Here is a 20,056-nt window from a genome sequence, read left to right as displayed (position 1 = left end):
TATAATCCAGATCGGGAAACATCCTTTACAACGCAACTTTTACCACGCAGTGCCTTTACGACAAAACTTTTACAACGCAAACCATTACAACACATTGCGCTGGGGGGCGCTCTAGGATAGGGAATAAGTTTAATTTACTGTCCAACACCTTCCCTAGTGTCCACGGGGACTGGAGTTGGAATAGTAAATTAAACTATTCACTACCCAGCGCCCCAAAGCACTATGCGTTGTAAAGGTATTCGTTGTAAATACCGCGTTGTAAAGGCATGCGATGTAAAAGTATGCGTTGTAACGTCATACATCCACCCAGATCTCCTAGTCAGGAAAGTATGTAAATAATCCACTAGAGCAAATCTCTTCCCCCTACTCTAGAAGCTCTGAAGAAATATCAACAGTTTAGATATTTTAGAAAACCGTTAAAAGGAACCCATTTATACATGCCTTACTGAACTGAGCTTTTTGAACTTGGATGCCTTTATGAACTGAGGAACAACCTTCAGAAGCCCAAAACTGGAATAGCCACCCCCTGGCTGGTCAGAACTCCCTGCAATGGAGTTCAGGGGAGCTGGTGGTGAAGTCTTTGTCTCCCTGAGACCTCCATGAGGCCAGCACACACACGCCCTAGAGATTCTTCTTCAAGCAGGTTCTCAGCACAGTTCCAGTCTTTGTCTTTTCCTTTGCAGAAGCAGCAACTGCATGCCAACCCATCAAAGCACACAGCAAATGGGCAATACTCCTCCTTACAGCTCTCCAGCTCTTCTCTTTGACAAAAGTCTTGAGTTCAGATGTGATCCATTCCCCTTGGGTTTAAAGTGCAATACCTATACTCCATTTTGTCATTGTTCTTTATGTAGCAAGGGTCTCTGAGCTCAGTTAAAACCAGTTCTGTCCTCTGGTGCAGCATCATGACAGGAGGGGGAGACAGCATTGTACAGAGGAGACACTGCCTATTCAGGTGTGAGACTCTTCCCACCCCTCGAAATGCAGCCAAGGTCAGCTCAGTTAGGAGTCCTCCAGGAAAGACAAAACATCTCAACCCCCCTAGTGGCGGTCTACAGTGAATGCACATCCCTAGCCTCTGTCACTCCGAACCCAGTCAATACACAAACCAGCATAGGCACACAGAATGGTTACATAAGAAAATGCCTACATTCTAAACGTGGCATTCTCAAACACACAATTTAAAAAACATCTCCCCAAAAAAGATAGGTTATTAAGTTCAAAGAGCCTAAACTCTATTTCTCTATATTGTCCCAATGGAAAGTTATACTTGTAAGGCGTTACAAATTAACTCCTGTTAGCCTATGGGACAGATAGCCTATCAATAATGAAAAACGAAATACACAGTATTTCACTAACAGGACATGTCACACACACCAGTACATAGCCTACCTTTGACATGTACTGCACCCTGTTCATGAGGGTAGCTTGGGCCTACTTGAAAGGTATCTTATATGTAAGAAAGAAGAAGGTTGGGCACCGCCAAGTGGGTGCACTTGCCAGGCAAACATAGCAGTTAAAAACTGCGTGTAGACACTGTGTGCAGTGACAGGTCTGAGTTACATTTGAAAGGCTAAGTGTGTGGGTAGCACAATCAGTGCTGCAGGCCCACTAGTAGCATTTGATTTACGAGCCCTGGGCACACTCAATGCACTTTACTATGGGCTTACTAGTAAATCAAATATGCCAATCATGTATAATTAATTATAATAACACTTCACACAGAGAGCACTTGCACTTTGACACTGATCAGCAGTGGCAAAGTGCCCAAAGCATCTATGCCAGAAATAACAAAATCCAACACAGCATCAAAAATATGGCTGGTAGAAGCAAAATATTAGCTGAAACCACACCAAGGATGCCAAGCCTAACATTATGCATTCATCCAGCCGAGGCGCACCCTATAATGCCCTGTCCAGGTTCTTTTCCACTACGGCTTGCTTGTAGTGATCCAAGGAGGGTCAGGGGCATCACCAACATTAAACCAATGTGTTGTGGGTGCTGTACAATGTGCAGCGACCCCTCCGGGAATGTGTTCCTTACAACCTAAGTTTCCTCAGGCAGGGAAAGGATGACCCTGGGATAAGCTTATCTCATTTTAAAGCATTTCCCAGGCTGGAGCTTTTGCTTTTCAGCTCAGAAGAGTGGGGAAACCTCCCCCACTGGTGGTTGGTCCTATGGCTGCATTAGGCAGTCTAAAGCACATATAAAATAAACTCGATCACGTTATTTTGACTATAAATGCTTTATTGATAATTCTGTGATGAATTATGCAATGATTATATTGTTAATGCTTGCATAGGTGGACGATTATAGAGTCCATTGGGTTGAATGGTGAATCCTAATATGCGATCACGGTTTTTAATATGTAGGGGACCCCTTTAAATTCATATTTCTTGATGTGGTGACACCCTGACAAAGCCAGTAGGCCTGTCGCCTTATAATCTGAAATTGCATTTGGTGTAGATGGGGAGCTGGGTATTAGGGGTGCAATGTTATACAAGAGGGCCAAACAAAAGTATTTCTATCTACCTGATGTCTATATTTGGAATTCAATGCATAGTATTTAGTAGCGTGTGTAATAAATATACTTTCCCTTTTTCATAAAAAAGGCACAAATAATTTCCTGAGTGTTGTTGTGTGCCACTGAATTGGGACTGCTAGCTCACATCACCTCCTTTGAGTAGGCTTTGGCTGCTCTGTTTGCTACCCCGAGAAAGTTAAGTACTATGATGTAACTATTTATGCTCAACAACATTTATTTATAAATAATAAATACAAAAAGGCAAATTTTCATCCAGAAAAAAGGGGCAGGAAATTTAGGGTTATGTATTGACGTAAGTTTCTTTGACTGAACCAGAGAGAACAAGCTATCCAAAGTCAGTGCAATAAAACTGCTTCAGGCTGCTGCCATCACTGCGGAGGTCACGTCTGGGACAGGCAGAGGTGGTTATTGTTAGTGCACACAACAGTCACTGCTCACGTTGGACTTCTAGGTGACAGGATTTCGTCAGGACACAGATTTTGGAGGTCGCCCAGAGAAGTCTCATCTACGACTGACTCGCCATCTCTGCTAGGAATGATCATAGGCAGGCGGTCTCCCCACTCACTGTTTCGAGCACAGCGATACAGATCCCTAATCACAGAAAAGAAGATTTGGAATTATGAATTTATTGTTTTGATTACGTTTCTTTGAAAATTTATTTGTTTAGTCCACACATACTCATTTGTCCCCAAAGGAAGACAGAGGATTTCACGTTTCAAAGAATATAGAAAATGTGTCACAGACTACAAGCCACAGAACGTGCAGCAATGAGGCTATCAATACTTCAGTAGTATTGCACAAGTTACTTACCTTCGGTAACGATATATCTGTAAGAAACGGTAGTTAGTGTTAGATTCCTTACCTTAGAATATCCCCAGCTGTCAGACTGGATCCGGAAAGTTTTGCGTAGCAGTACCCCTGTGCGTCGGTAGGCGTCGTCTGCGGCTCCGCGTCCGTCGTCGGAGTACTTAGACACGCCCTCGCGCGCTGACGTCAGATCTTATACACAGCTTTTCCGTGCCAGAAATGCAGAGCCATGACAAAAACCAACACTGGTGCCACGAAACTAGGGCCCTCAAAAGGATAAACCTTAACCCAAGATATCTGTTCTCAGAACGGGGAGGATGGGTGGGGCGGTAAGGAATCTAACACTAACTCCTGTTTCTTACAGATATATTGTTACCGAAGGTAAGTAACTTGTGCATCTGAAAGAAACAGGTTAGTGTTAGATTCCTTACCTTAGAATAGATACCCCAGCAATACCAACCCCGGTGGTGGGTCTGCGAACCAATGATCACACCAGAAAGTCCTGGAGAACGGAACGGCCAAAGAAGCCATCTCTCCGGACTTGACTGTCCAGGCAGTAGTGTCTAGCAAACGCGTGCAGCGAGGCCCACGTATCTGCCTGACAGATGTCCTGCAAGGGGACTCCCCGACCCTGGGCAGTAATAGCCGCCGTGGCCAGAGTGGAATAGGCCCTCAGCCCAACAGGAGGCTCCTTTTTCGCCAAGGAGTAGCAAACCTTGATGCACAAGACGGCCCACCGAGAGATGGTCCGTTTGTGCACTGCCCGTCCCTTCTTAGCGCCCACGTAACCAACAAAGAGCTGGTCATCCACCCGGAACTGGCGTGTGTGGTCCAGATAGAATGAGAGCGCACGTTTTGGGTCCAGACGGTGGAGCCTCTCTTCCTCCTTCGAGGGATGCGGAGGCAGAAAGAAGGTGGGCAAGGTGATGGACTGCCCGATGTGGAAGGCTGTGACTACCTTGGGCAGGAAAGAGGGACACGCCCGCAAGACAACCTTGTCCGGATGGACAGAAAGGAAAGGAGGTTGAGAAGAAAGAGCCTGGAGCTCACTCACCCTCCTGGCAGAGGTGATGGCAACCAGGAAAGCAGTCTTAAGAGTTAGAAGACGAAGAGGGCAATTGTGAAGTGGCTCGAAAGGAGAGCACATCAAATAAGTCGGAACATGGTTCAAGTCCCATTGAGGCATCACGAAAGGGACAGAAGGAAACATGTGAGTGATGCCCTTCAAGAATCTATTTACAACAGGGGACTTGAAAAGGGAAGGCTGATCAGGGAGCCTTAAGAAGGCCGAAATGGCAGAGATGTAGCCCTTGATAGTGCCCAGAGCAGAGCCCTGCTGGGCAAGTGAAAGAAGAAAGAGGAGTACCTCTGAAAGGGGGGCGGAAAGAGGATCCATAGCCTTTGCTGTGCACCATGCCACAAATTTATTCCACCTGCAGGCGTATACCGATTTTGTGGAGGGACGCCTGGCTGCCAGAATCACATCACAGACTTCAGAAGGCAAGTCAAATGGCCTCAACTGTCGCCGCTCAATCTCCACGCATGGAGGTGGAGACTGGACAGGTTCGGGTGGAGGACCGTCCCCTGCTGCTGCGACAGAAGGTCCTCCTGAAGAGGCAGACAAATCGGGGGATCGACTGACATGCTGAGTAGCTGGGATACCAGTATCTTCGTGCCCAGTCCGGAGCCACAAAGATAACTTGGGCCCGGTCGCGCCTGATATTCTTCAGCATTCTGGGCAGAAGTGGAATAGGCGGAAAGGCGTACAACAGACCGCAGCTCCACTCGCGACGAAAAGCATCTCCGAGCGAGTGCCGCCTTGGAAATCCCAACAAGCAGAACTGAAGACATTGCGCGTTCTCTTCTGTGGCGAATAGATCTAACCAAGGCTCTCCCCACTGCTGAAAGAGGCCTTGCGCCACGTCCGAGTTCAGACGCCATTCGTGATCCATCATGCACCGACGGCTGAGTTTGTCCGCCCTGGCGTTCAGGGAACCCGCCAGGTGTTGAACCACCAGGGTCACGCCCCGGTGTTCCAGCCATTGCCAGAGACGCAGAGCCTCTTGACAAAGGGTCCACAACCCCACCCCGCCCTGTTTGTTGCAGTACCACATGGCGGTGGTGTTGTCTGTGAACACCTGCACTACACTCACCCGGACAGAGGGGAGGAATGCTTTCAGTGCAAGACGAATCGCCTGCAGCTCCAGAAGGTTGATATGGAGCCTGGACTCCGCCGGAGACAAGAGGCCTCTGATCTCCGCCTCTCCCATGTGGCCCCCCCAACCCAGGAGGGACGCATCCGTCACGACTACATGCTCCGGTTGGGGTAGGGTGAGGGATCTGCCACTGACCCAATCGCGGTTTGTGAGCCACCACTGCAACTGTCTAGCAGTGCCCTCCGAGATCAGCACATGGTCAGACAGGTAGCCCTGATGCTGAGCCCACTGAAACTTCAGGTCCTACTGCAGAGCCCGCATCCGCCACCTGGCGTGATGCACCAGAAGGATGCAGTAGGCCATAAGCCCCATAAGCCGCAGCGTCAACCTGACCGAGACCCGGGATAAAGGCTCAAAGATCGGAATCAGAGCCTGAATATCCCGAACCCGCTGTTCGGGAGGATAAACCCGAAACTGCACCGAATCCAGAACCGCTCCGATGAAGAGGAGCTTTTGAGAGGGACACAGTGTCGTGATTTGGCAGTACCTGAGTCAGCGTTTAGCTCGGCTACACAAGCTTTTCTGTTAACTTGACCTAAACGTACGGGGGCCATTTTGTATTTGGTGGCTTCCATTTTGTATGAACATGCGGCCTCGTGGTTAGAGTGCCCTTTTGTCCTTCCTCCATGCCAATGAACCTTTACCTTGCCCGGCAACAGGCTATTTTTAGCGATGGTCAGTTTCACGCATGCGCACACACGATCTCTGGACTAGTGAGTGGTCACTCTTTAGGAATGTTCCCCCAACTGACCAGTGGTATTAAGTTCCTCCCACATGCTGGCTGTGCTCCAAAACTGTCCTTATATGTACCTAAAACTGTTCAAATGTATACCACCTACCTTTTTATTGCCGTTAAACTGTATAAAAGAGGTCGCGCACCGATGTTCGGTGTGATACTTCTTGCATTACCGAAGGCTGCTGTAGGAATGTACCACCACCCCATGGGGTCCTAATAAACTTGTCTCTTTGCATTTTCAGTTTCCGTGCCAACTTCTGTTTATGGTGTTCGAGTGTTTTTGCAGTATATGTAGACCTGACAGAACCCGATACCTCAATTGGCGACCACGAAGGGACTCATCGGCGACTCGGATGCCCGAAGGAGAGGTCACGACGAAGGATTGGAAACTCGCTATGGACGCGTACCCTGCCACTGAGTGACCCGAGTCTCGGCACCCACGGTGTTTTTCCTTTCCTTCTGATCTGACCTTCCAGGTGGCGCCGGTCTTCGACTGAGATCCTGATCGTTTGGTTTGTCGTGTAGTGCCCGTTTTGGCTGATTCGGCTACGGAACTTGGCAGTTGGAAATCTGGACACTTTTGAAGATATTTGGTAAGCTTATGTTTGGTAAGGTAGTCTACTGACACTTACTGTGGCTTTTTGAATTTGAATTTGTATGAGTTAGCTAACGTTTGGACCTATGATTTGAATTATATGTGGAGTGCACCTCACATAGGCAGGCATGTAGGGATATTTCTCTGATTTTGAATTTGTTTTGAACGGCACATCGTGTGTAAGTATCTTTAAGTGCCATTTGTTGTAATATCACGTTTCCGTGATATTTTGAACATGCCTGTTCTCAGCACACTCCGAGGAATGTGCTGCTTTGGAAATGGTACCAATTATCGATTAAATGAATCTCAGCCGGCTCCCCCAGAGGGGACTCCTAATCGCGAAATGTACATTAAATTTGGCCTTCCTCCCATAATGTATAGCACGTTATGGCACAAATACACAAAATCTGATCGTGAATTGCAATGGCCACTACATGGGTCATTCGACTTGCGAAAAGTCCAGTATGTGGAACAGTGTTTGTTCCAGCGCAGGTCTAGACAGGACATGTTTGATTGTGTGCGTATGTGGGAGAAAGCGGTGCGTGAACGAATGAAGCGTGAAGAAGCCTTGGCGGACAAAGAGCAGCGTAAGGCTGCTCGGGATAAAGCTTTGCAGCTGCAGGAGAAGGAATTGCAGGAACAGAAAGAGAAAGAGAGTCGAGAACGTAATTTACAAGTTAATGGCCAGTTTCCTCTTTGGCGTCCTCTCTATCCTGTCCTTACTAATGAATTAGATGATTTTTCATTGTTAGATCGTTGCCCGACTCCGTATGTTCAGCCTACGGCTTCGGATGTGGTATCGGACGAGGATAATCAGGATAAACAGCGTACCAGGTTACATGCCGAGCGTATGACGGAATTGCGTTCGATTGCTCGTAAACTTAATGTAAATTCTATAACTGTTTCAGAGGTTGATGATTTTATGAGTAAGTGGTCTGACAAGGAACGATTGTATTTTTTAGATCATTTTGCAGGTGAAGTTGTTGAGTGGTTTAGGAAACAATCTCCTGAGTTGGAACCTAAGGATATATCCGTTGGTCGTGACAATTTCCGTAAAGGTGTTTTTGCTCTTTCAGATGCGGTGGAATTTTTCCAGCGTTTGATTTGTTTACGGGATGAGGCGACACGATTGCGAGCGGTGAGAAAGGCATCGAACCCACCAGCGTCTGGATCAACGGAAACTTCTCGAGTGTGCCCGATCTATGGATCAGATAAGAGTGTTGCGATTAATGTTTTGCCTATGCGGGAAGCTGCACCTTTGTATGTCCCTCCTAAAGGGGATGGTACGGATGAGGATAAGACGTCTAAGGATTCAAGGGGCTATTTTGTGTATAATTGGATTTATACGCCATGGAATAGAGCAGATGGTATGGCACTTAATAATGCTTTGCCTGACCCCCGTAAAAATCCAGCAGCTTTCTATGAAGGTGTGGAGGGCGCTATTTCTTCGTGTATTATGACGTTAGTCGATATTGATCTTTTCTTTGGGTTGATATTGCCTCCTGATATGTGGAGGGCGATTCGTAAGTTTGACGATCGAACGATATTAGGTGCAGATTGGAAGGATATAGTGAGAGCTGATTTAGATAGGGAACCTGCATGTAAGCTGTGTCAGTTGATTTTAGATTTACCGACGGCTATCTTGACTAAATTAAAAACGCTTGTCCCCCCCTAAGAAAATAGATTGGACAGTATTGGCATCTTGTAAACAGAAGCTAGATGAATCGGTTTCTGACTTCTTTTCACGTTTCGAGGAAGCGTTCCATGATTACAGTGGTCAATCATTAACAGAGGACACGGGCAGGCACTTGTTTGTAGACAAGTATGTGGCTAATCTCCTACCGGAGATTGCAAAGCGATTAAAGGCTAGTGAAAGTTCATGGACCACTGCAACGCCTGCTTCTCTATTAACTATGGCTCAGTATTATGAACGACAGGAATTAGAGGCTAAGGAAAGTAGTCATAAGAAAGCAAAGGACTTAAAGACGAAGGTGATGTTGGCTCAGGTTCATGCTACGCAATCGAGAGGGAATGAGAGGGGTAGAGGAGGATCGTACGTTACGTCTCCCCCTCGTTCCGACATTTCTGAGGATCAGTGTGCATACTGTAAACAGTTTGGACATTGGGTTGCAGATTGTCCGGTACTTCGTGAACAGCGTAGTCAGAGGGGTCGAGGAAGTGCAAGGTCACGGAATAGTTATTCAGGACCGAGAGGTGGAGCGAATGACCGTGGTAGGTTTGAAGAGAGGGGTCGTGGTCAGGTTGAACATAATACTTTTGATCGACGGAATCAATATCAGATAGCTGAAGGAGAACATATTGAGTCACAGGATAATAGACATGCATAGGATTGCGTAGGATGGGGTGTGGAATCTGTTGAGGTACCAGTCGATCAGAGGGGTCCATATATATCAGCACATGTTTTGGGTTCTACTGATCAGTTTCTGGTTGACACAGGAGCTACTCGTAGCGCTCTGTCCAAACACTTGGTTCCAAGGGCTCTCCTGTCTAGCGAAACGATTACAGCAATAGGGTTCGATGGAACACCTTCTCTAAGCCCATTGTCTCAACCTCTTACATTTCATGTTGATAAATTCATTGCCCCATGTCCGTTTCTATTATCTCCAAATACACCAGATAATATTATGGGACTTGATATGCTAAAGCATTTTCGTGCAACAATACGATGTGCCCCTGAAGGGGTGTGAGTTATTTTGAATGAAAACTACCCAGAAATTGAGAGATTGTGCCTCATGCAAGAGACCAATGCATTAGCTTCCCTTCCAAGCACGTTATGGGCCACTTCCGATACTGATGTGGGTCAAATGATTATTCCCCTTGTGAAGGAGGGAGCGGTTTTACCTCGTGTTCCTCAGTACAAGATCTCTAGAGAAGGCGAAATGGCTTTGGCACATATTGTGAATGACTTGATAACGGCAGGGGTGGTGGAGGAAGTTCCCTACAATGTTTGCAACAGTCCAATTCTTCCGATCCTAAAGAAAGATACAGATTCCAAGATCTATCGTTTCATTATTGATTTGAGGGAAATTAATAAGATAGTTGTACCCCAGTATCCAGTAGTGTCCGATATCACCACATTGCTTACCTTGGTTCCACCCACAGCTACTACATTTACGGTGACCGATTTGAAAAATGCATTCTTTTCGATCCCCATTCATCCTGATAGCCGATATTTGTTTGGTTTTACATTAAATAATAAATCTTATAGATTTTGTCGAGTTCCTCAAGGTTACACATAAAGTCCTAGCATTTACAGCCAGGCTTTGAAAAGACAGCTTGATTCATTTGATTTGCAGTCTGGGGTGGCGCTTATCCAATATGTCGACGACATTTTGCTTGCGGCAGACACACAGGAGCAATGCGAGGAGAGTACACTCTCCCTGCTTTCTTTCCTTGCTGAACATAATCACAAGGTTTCACGGAAGAAGTTGCAACACTGTAGACCAAAGGTGACATATATTGGTCATCTTTTGTCTAAGGAGGGACGTGCATTAACATCAGACCGAATTCAAGCAATTTTAGATACACCAGTCCCTTGCACACAGAAGGATGTTCGTGCTTTCATTGGGTTGACGTCCTTTTGTAGGCAATGGATACTAGGATTTTCGTACATTGTAAAACCGTTGTTAGCATTGCTGTCCAAAACTGCACCAACCTCCCTTGAATGGACGGATGAATGTCAGAATGCCTTTGAACAGTTGAGACAAGCTCTTTGTTCTGCACCAGTGCTAGGTACACCAGATTATACAAAACTCTTTACACTGTATGTACACGAAAAGGATGGGTGCGCATTGTCAGTTTTAGTACAATTACACGGAGACAAACAGAGACCCTGTGCATATTTTTCAGCGGTACTCGATCCTGTGGCTCGAGGACTGCCTGGATGCCTCCGAGCAGTTGCAGCAACAGCAGTAGCTATACGGCAGAGTGAGGGAATAGTTTTATCACACAAATTACTGGTGTTAGTTCCCCATGCAGTAGATGCGCTATTGAACCAAACGAAAACGCAGCATCTAACCAGTGCCCGTTTAACAGGATACGAGTTAACACTGCTGGCGCCACACATTACATTGAAGAGGTGCGCCACTTTGAACCCCGCCACTTTATTGCCATATCCTGTTACTGAGACCCAGGAAGAAGAATAACATGATTGTGTTTTTCTGACTGACTAACAAACAAAGGGTCGTGTCGATTTACAGGACACGCCGCTTTCTGATGTAGATGGGGAATTGTGGGTTGATGGATCGTGTGTGAGATTACCAGATGGTACGGCTTCCGCGGCCTATGCGATCACGACACTTAAGACAGTGGTAGAAACAGCACGGATACTGCAGAAATTGGCTCAAGCAGCTGAATTGATAGCCTTAACGAAAGCATGTGAGTTAAGTGCTGGATTATGTGTGAATATCTACACTGATAGTCGTTACGCCTTTGGAGTAGCGCACGATTTTGGCCTACTCTGGAGGGAACGAGGGTTTATGACTTCACACGGAACACACATCATGTACGGAGAGTTGGTATGCGACCTCCTGAATGCACTATTATGCCCAAGGAAGGTGGCAATAATAAAATGTAGTGCATATAAGAAAGTGACAGACAAAATAGGGCAAGGAAACGCTTTTGCAGACCGCATAGCGAGAGAGACTGCCATGTTGCAAAATGACTCCCCTATGTATGTGGTGAGATCGCAAGCCGAGCGATGGCATGATGCTAGAGAAGAAGTTTTAGACATACAGAAGTCAGCGTCTGAAGTAGAACTTGCAACATGGGCAACAGAGGGAGTATTGGATGATGAGGGTTGCTGGAGAAGCAAAGACATGAAGAGATGGAAATTACCTGCTGCTTACTTGCAAGCAATGGTTCAAATGACGCATGGGCTGGCACATATTGGAGCTCTTGCAATTACTAAATTGCTTGCACGAGTTTGGGAGCATCCTGAGGTTACCAGCACAGCTAGGAGAGTAGTGCAGACCTGTCTGATATGCCTACAGTACAATCCTGCTAAAGGGACCTCTACTCCTAAAGGAGGGTACGTTCCACCTACTGCACCATTCGAAGTACTGCAAATGGATTACATCCAGCTGGAGCGCTGTAATAACCTCAAGTATGTCCTAGTGGTGGTGTGTGCTTTCAGTAAATGGGTTGAAGCCTACCCCACGAAGGATAATACAGCATTAACAACAGCTAAGGTGTTACTGAAAGAGTACTTCCCACGTTATGGTGTTTGTAAATTTTTGTAGAATGATAATGGCCCTCATTTCGTTGGGAAGATAGTGGAGCACGTCCTGAAAGGATTGGGAATAAGACAAAAATTCCACGCTGTATTCCACCCGCAGTCAGCAGGTCTAGTAGAAAGGTATAATGCGACTTTGAAGCTGAAGCTAGCAAAGATCGTGGCATCCACGTCTTTGAAATGGCCGGACGCTTTGCCATTGGCATTATTGTCTATTAGATCAGTGCCACACTCTCGAACTGGCCTCACACCCTATGAGGTGGTGTTTGGAAGGCCTATGAATATCTGGGGAGTTCCAAAGCCTCGTTTGATACATGATGTGCCTTGTATAATGATGAACGATTATTTGGCACGATTAACAAATGATTTACTTTCTATTCATCAACAGGTTCGAGAAGCGCTCCCCGACAATTCCATTGGAGAGGCTCACAATCTTCATCCTGGCGACTTCGTGATGATCCGGGTGTTTGAGAGATCCAGCAGCTTGGAGCCGAGGTGGCGTGGCCCTGAGCAAGTGCTGCTGGCAACGCGGACGGCTGTGCGAGTTACGAATAAGAAGCGGTGGATACATTCAACGCACTGCCGACGTGTCTCTCCGGATCTGGTGAACCCTACTGTGCTGTCCGACTACAGAGACATCTTGGATGCGGTGAAGAGCCCAGCTGTTACGCCTCACGAGTCGGAGGGAGCCTTCCCGGACCACACTGATTCTGGTGGAGTGAAGTGCAATCTACGGCCAAGAAAATAAAATGTTTGCATTTTTCATGACTGGTTGGTAACCGTTCCGAGGTTTGTGAAACGGAAGCCGGGAATATCAAGGGGGGGAATCAGTTCTGTCCAGTGTAGCGACACCCGTCTTGAATCTCGGAGAAAAAATCAACGGCAGCCTCGGTTCTCAGCACTATATTTTTATTTTTTAGTTTGTTTCTTGAGACTTTTGTTCATTGTACTATGGCACCTATGACATTGAGAAACAGAAGCATTCTGGGTGCGGTTCTTTTTGTTGCGACAATAGTGGTAATAGCAGTAATAGCTTGGACTATAGAAAGACTATTTCCTGCACGGGACTATTTACTGCCTACCACTCCAATTCCATCTGAACATTTTTATTTTACCTTGCCCTATCATGAAGAAAGACATAGACAGACTTACTTGAATAATAGTTTCATTCAGATATTACATCACACGCATAATATGACCAATACATCCAACTGTTGGGTATGTGGGATGTTACCTGGGCATCAGAAGAAGGGAGGAACCCCCCTTATTCCTCTTCCTTTTTCTCACAATGGTTCATGTAATGCTTGGTACACTCTTCTCTTTACTTTGAGAAGGCCAACAAAAGGTGGACTACTTTTCCGATTGAACAAGGTCTGCTATAATGATCGAGATGGCTATCCACAAGCAGAAGGAACTAAGTTCGAGTGGGAAGAGTATCGACCGGACAATGTATCTGCGCCTCGTATCTTCACTAATCAGAGACTTACAAATATGTCCAGTTTACATGTAATTACTGTTATTGATACGAAAGCAGATCTCTGTATTAGGAATAAGGGAACAATTCCGGTGGGAAAAAGTGAATGCAATATTACTCTTGCTTTTGATACTCCCAATGGTATTTCATTTGTGGCCTCACGAAACACTTATTTTATCTGTGGTAATAAAGGTTATCATCGTCTTTCTCTTGGATGGTTAGGCACATGTTACATATCCTTTGTACTACCCCCTGTGTTTATTGCTCCTCCTATGTACCATAATGATTTTGTATTATATCACGATTTTATCTTGAATAGAGTTAAGAGAACATTGGACATTGATTGTGTTGACCAAACCGACACCTCCCTACAACAATATGTGGATTTTAATTTAGGGTTGTTTTCTTTTGTGGGTGCTGCTCTAAACAGCAGGAAAATTAGACGGCTAACACGTGTTGTGGAGGCAGTTGCTAATGAAACTGTCTCTGCTTTAGGGAATATAACTGAAGAGCTCCAGATTACTAGAATTGTCACGCTTCAGAACCGGATGGTTCTGGACGTAGTATTAGCTGATCGTGGGGGTGCATGTCGTATCATCGGAAGTAGTTGTTGCGTTTATGTCCCCGATAATTCGCCTTCTGTGTATGATGCCATTTCCAAATTGCACAAAATTGCCTCTGAAATTCACACTGACAATGGTACTTGGACTTTTTCGGGTTGGTTTTGGACTATGCTCAGTACATGGGGCTGGAAACTGCTAACGATTCTATGTGTAATTATTGGGATATTCTTCTTTTGTTGTTTATGTATTCAATGTGGTCCTACTCTATGTTCTGTATGTATTACGGCCTGTATCCTATCCAAACGAGCTATTGCTAAAAATTTACAAATGAGTAATGCTGAAGTGAAGCGAATCATGATGATCGATATTGACGACGAACATCCGGATTATTTCCATTATGAGGTAGCTTCAGCTAAACGCTGAAAGGGCCGTCTGTCGTAATTTGGCAGTACCTGAGTCAGCGTTTAGCTCAGCTACACAAGCTTTTCTGTTAACTTGACCTAAACGTACGGGGGCCATTTTGTATTTGGTGGCTTCCATTTTGTATGAACATGCGGCCTCGTGGTTAGAGTGCCCTTTTGTCCTTCCTCCATGCCAATGAACCTTTACCTTGCCCGGCAACAGGCTATTTTTAACGATGGTCAGTTTCACGCATGCGCACACACGATCTCTGGACTAGTGAGTGGTCACTCTTTATGAATGTTCCCCCAACTGACCAGTGGTATTAAGCTCCTCCCACATGCTGGCTGTGCTCCAAAAATGTCCTTATATGTACCTAAAACTGTTCAAATGTATACCGCCTACCTTTTTATTGCCGTTAAACTGTATAAAAGAGGTCGCGCACCGATGTTCGGTGTGATACTTCTTGCATTACCGAAGGGTGCTGTAGGAATGTACCACCACCCCATGGGGTCCTAATAAACTTGTCTCTTTGCATTTTCAGTTTCCGTGCCAACTTCTGTTTATGGTGTTCGAGTGTTTTTGCAGTATATGTAGACCTGACAGAACCCGATACCTCAACAGGTGCGACTTCGGCACATTGATGAAAAATCCAGCAAGTGCAGGAGGTCGGCCATAGTCTGGAGGTGGCTGACGACTGTCTGGGGCGAGCCCGCCTTCAACAACCTGTCATCGAGGTAGGGGAAGACTGACACCCCTACCCTGCGCAGATGAGCTGCGACCCCTGCCATCCCTTTCGTGAACACCTGTGGGGCGCTGGTAAGGACAAAGGGGAGCAAGGTGAACTTGAAGTGCTCGTGGCCTACCGTGAACCGCAGGTAACGCCGGTGGGCTGGCAGGACGGGGATGTGGAAATAGGCGTCCTGCAAGTCCAACGCTACCATCCAGTCTCTGGGGTCTAGGGCAGCTAAGACCTGAGCCGAAGTCAGCATCTTGAACTTCTCCTTCCGGAGGAAGCCGTTGACATTCCGCAGGTCCATGATAGGGCGTAGGCCCACTTTGCCCTTCTTGGGGACCAGAAAGTAGTGGGAATAGCAACCATGACCTACTTCTGGGCCAGGAACGCGCTCGATGGCCCCCTTGGCCAAGAGGGCTGATACTTCCTCTTGCAGAAGTTGCAAGTGATCCCCCGACACGCTGTGGTACTGCGGTGGCATGGCTGGAGGGGTCGCCTCAAAGGGGAGGGAGTAGCCCCTTCGGACGATTTGCAGCACCCACCTGTCCGATGTGATGTTTTGCCAGTGGTGGAGGTGATGGCGTACCCTGCCCCCCACTGGCGTCTAATGGGCCTGAAAGCTCGGACTAGGAAGGCTTTGAGGCAGATGCTGCGGGGTGGATGTGGACTGGCCTCGCCATTGGCTCCTGGCGCTGCCACAGCGGTTACCACGCCCGCGCCGCGCTAGATGTTAGACTGCGGCCCGTGGCTGGCAGGACGTGAAGGGGAGCCCCTTCCTTGGCCACGAAATGAGCGAAAAGCAGACTGCTGCTGACGCTGGCCAGAGAGGCCCAAGGACTTGGTCGTAGCCCTGGAGTCCTTGAAGCGTTCAAGCGCATGATCTGCCTTGCCACCAAAGAGGTGGCTGCCATCGAACGGCATGTCCAGGAGTGTGCTCTGGTCATCGGCCGAGAAGTTGGTGGACCTCAGCCAGGCGTGGCGGCGAACCGCCACCGTCGTTGACATCGCCCTGCCCAGTGAGTCCGTGGTATCCAGCCCACATCGAATGGAGTACCGCGATGCGTCTCTTCCCTCCGCGAGGGCTTGAGCGAGCTTCGCCCGGGCCTCCTCAGAGAGTGGGTGTAACAGCTCAAAAGGCAAGCGGTGTTGACGGACCGCAACCTGCAACTGAGGGAGTAGAACAGTCTTTTGCTAAACTGTTCATACATTTTGGATTCCCGATCTGGGGGTGCAGTCGGGAATGCGGTTGGGAAGTAGAGGCCTGGATAACAAGGCTCTCGGGGATGGGGTGGGTGGACAGGAAGCTAGGGTCGCCCGGAGCCGGGCGGTGGCGCCTGGCGACGTTCCTATCTACAGGGGGACCTGTAGCGGGCCTGAACCAGGTGACCAACAGGACGTCCGTGAGAGCCTCATTAAACGGCAGTAGAGGCTCCGGGGAGCTTACCTGCGGTTTAAGGACCTCAGTGAGGATGTTAGACCTCACAGTTGCGACGGGGAGCTTAAGCGCCAAGGCCTTGGCCGCCCTCGTCAGCACCACACTATAAGCAGCCCCCTCCTCCGTAGCCACGGTAGGAGGGGAGACAAACCCAGTGTCAGGTGAAGTGTCGAGACCACTGGCTTCCCCTAGCTCATCTGTCCAGTCCTGAAATGACTGACACTCCTCTGCCAGAGGGTCCTCAGACCCCTCCCAACTCCCCCTCGTCCTCCATCTCCTGAAATTCAGGGTCAAAGGATGGAGCCAGATCAAAGAAGAATTGCTCTTCAGCCTGCGTTGAATGCGGCGTCGATCGACGCCGGATCCAGACCGAGGAAGGGATCAGGGACGGCGCTGTGCGGGGACGGGGGCGACACCCTGAGGATCAACGCTGGCGGGCTCGTAAGGTCGACCAGCAGCAACCCAGATCCGGAACCGGATCCAGCGGGGGCCTGCGGGGCCGGGACCGAAGTCGCCGACGGCACCAGGGCTAAAACACCCGGCCCGCATGGACTCCCAGTTGGGACCGCGGGGCCCGAAGGCGCTGCCGCGGGATCCGACGGAGGAGAGAGGGACCTCATGGCCATGAGGAAGGCCTCGATCTTCTCCGGCGTCGCGTTCAGCCCAGGGACCGGCGGGTATGGAGCTGGGCGCGGCGCCTGCGGCACCGGCCGAGCCGCGGAGGCGGTGTCGCCCGAACCCCCGTCCGCATCGAGCGAGCGTCGGGGGGAGTCAGAAGAGCTATGTCGTCTCTTCGACTTCTTGTGCCTCTTACCTGAGGACTTGGAGCCCGACGAATGGTGACGACTCGCCGAGCTTCGATGACTGTGGCCCCGTGAACGGTCCCTCGACCCCCTCCTGGACTGAGACCTTGAGTGGCGTGGGGCCGACTGCCGGAGTTCGAGGCGCTTACGGGTCCGCTCCCGCCTAGCCTTCGACGTCAAGGCCCGGCAGTCGGGGCACGACCGGTCATCGTGGTCGGCCCCAATAGAGGCACCGGCGGTGGGGATCGGTAACCAACATCAGTCGTTGCAGTCGGTACAGGGCTTGAACGCGGGCCTACCTACCGGCACCGAGAGTCGTAAAGACTCGAGAAAGGATCAAAAAGGATCGAAAAAGTTTAGTCAAAAAATGACTAAGGTACTGCTTTTTCCGGACCTGCGCTTGCTGGCGCGGAAAAAAGAAGAACTGACGTCAGCGCGCGAGGGCGGCATCTAAGCACTCCGACGACGTCATCCCGGCGCCAACGATGCAGACGATGGATGCGGAGACGCAGACAACGCCTACCGACGCTCAGGGGTACTGCTACGCAAAACTTTCCGGATCCAGTCTGACGCCTGGGGATATTCTAAGGTAAGGAATCTAACACTAACCTGTTTCTTTCAGATATAAAGGTTATGTGCACACAATCAAATAGACCAATATCGAATATGTATGCACAATACAGGTGAACACAGAAGGCAACCAAAATGACACAAGTGAAATAGATTACGAAACTCAAAACCCCCACATCATTGATTTACAGCATTTAATAAGACTTTCATTCTTAGGGTTCCAGAATGACACTCTAATACAAACTTTCTCCAAATTAGACAAGCATACATACTACTGTCATGAAATCGCAGGCTGAAGTTGTAAAGCAAACCTCAACAAATAAATGAAAGACTGAGACTTTCCATTGTTATGATTCTAATTGATGCATCAACCCTCAAAACAAGGACATTTTAAGAAATTGCTATACATTTAAAAGCCATTGACCATTCCAGATGTGGATAGACTAAAGGTTGTACCTTGAAGACCACAAGGGCTAGCTTAACAGTACAGACAGAAACGTTAAAATAATTTAAGTTGCCAACATGTATTTTTAGGACATATTGATTGCATTTAGATAGGCCCCACAGGCTTTCTTTGCTACATTAATAAAAGGGGTCATGAAATTCTAAGGCTTCGAATCTCGTTTTTTGCCTGTCCCACCAACATCCATTATGAAGTGATTCAGGATTATGCGGTGGGCCATCGAATAAGAACTAGCAATCCCTGTTTTGTATCTAATGTGCAGATTGTACACCTATACTCATGTACGCATTTGCACCCCAGGGCAAACACTACAGATTGTTGTTGGACCCATTTAAAGAAATCATGCCTCTATACATCATATTAGGCAAACATGTTGTGGTGTTAGTTTATGCACTTAAGGGGGTTACTAGGCGTCCACTCCCAGCGTTTTCAAAACTGAACACAACTAAAGGCAGGTTGGATCATTTGCAAGTAGGTGGAATTAGTATAGCATGAAGCAAGTCAATACACAGAGCACAACCTTACAAGCAGTGACTGGAGAGGTAGCTGGGTTCAGGGGCAAAGGTGCTCTTTTACTGCATTGTGAAGTAGTGGTATTTATAAAGAAGCCTCTTCGACTCTTTTGTAAATTGGATGAGTGTTGTAGCAGTTCTGATGGATACACAGATTGTTACATATCTTAATGACATAAATGGAGCAAGGCCTTTTGCCTTGTCTTTTCTTTTCTGCTCACCAATGCTTGAAGTATGATGGTGTTCTGGGTGCTGATAAGTTGAGAGGCACCAGAGATTGTCAGCCAAATAGGCAGGGGTGCTGCTCTTGATTGCTTTGTAAATGATTCAACTGGTTCAAGCGGGCAATGGGAGTCAGAGAGCGCCATCAGAATAGAAGTAATATGGTTATTGTGAAGTCTGAGTGGCTATAAAGCAGGGTGAGGCATCCAAATGCAAGAGTAAAGCATCTCTGATGTCACTTACTGGGAGGAACAGCTTCACTTTCTTTAGGTGAAAGCTGGTACCAGACTGCCTTTGATTTTTTTCCTATGTGCTTCTTCAGGGTCCTGTTTGTGTCCATGGAGAATCATAGTGACTTGGTGATGAGTGGAAGTTTGGTCTGAATACATCCATATTCAAACTATTGCCCTAGTTTGGACTAGTGTTGCTTGATGTTCAGGCAGATAACAGAAATTCAGTCTTGGTGGGGTTGAAAGTCAGGTAAGTGTTGGATATGTTTGGGAGGCATAGATGTCTTACACACAGAAGCTGTTTGAGAGATACTTGGCAATTCGTTGATTGGGGTATCAGTCACAATCCGTTGCAGGGTGAAGCACAAAAAGTCACTAAATTAACCTGCGCTTAACCCTGGGTAGCGCTGAACAAAAAGCAGTCAAGCTTAGCTTAGAGGCAATTTGTAAAGTAGTTATGAAGCAAACTAACAGCAATAAAGGGAAAACAACACAA

The 20,056-nt window shown here is 47.6% G+C and overlaps 1 protein-coding gene across 3 annotated transcripts in view; it reads right to left on the bottom strand.

The window, feature by feature from the left end:
- Positions 1 to 2,229: 2,229 nt before the first annotated feature.
- The window catches only part of METTL17 (methyltransferase like 17), a 244,738-nt gene continuing 226,911 nt past the window's right edge, over positions 2,230 to 20,056 (bottom strand). For 2 of the 3 annotated variants that reach the window (XM_078644986.1, XM_078644985.1), the window contains exon 14: positions 2,738 to 3,136. In XM_078644986.1, the coding sequence (XP_078501112.1) occupies positions 2,980 to 3,136 (157 nt within the window). In that variant the 3' untranslated portion in view covers positions 2,738 to 2,979. Of the gene's footprint in view, positions 3,137 to 20,056 lie in introns of all 3 variants that reach the window. The other variant, XM_078644984.1, reaches the window with a different exon arrangement.

Source organism: Lissotriton helveticus, chromosome 5_1 (assembly GCF_964261635.1).
Source record: "Lissotriton helveticus chromosome 5_1, aLisHel1.1, whole genome shotgun sequence".
Taxonomy (NCBI): Eukaryota; Metazoa; Chordata; class Amphibia; order Caudata; family Salamandridae; genus Lissotriton; species Lissotriton helveticus.
The sequence above is the reverse complement of the archived record's forward strand: the minus strand, read 5'-3'. Positions and strand labels throughout refer to the sequence as shown.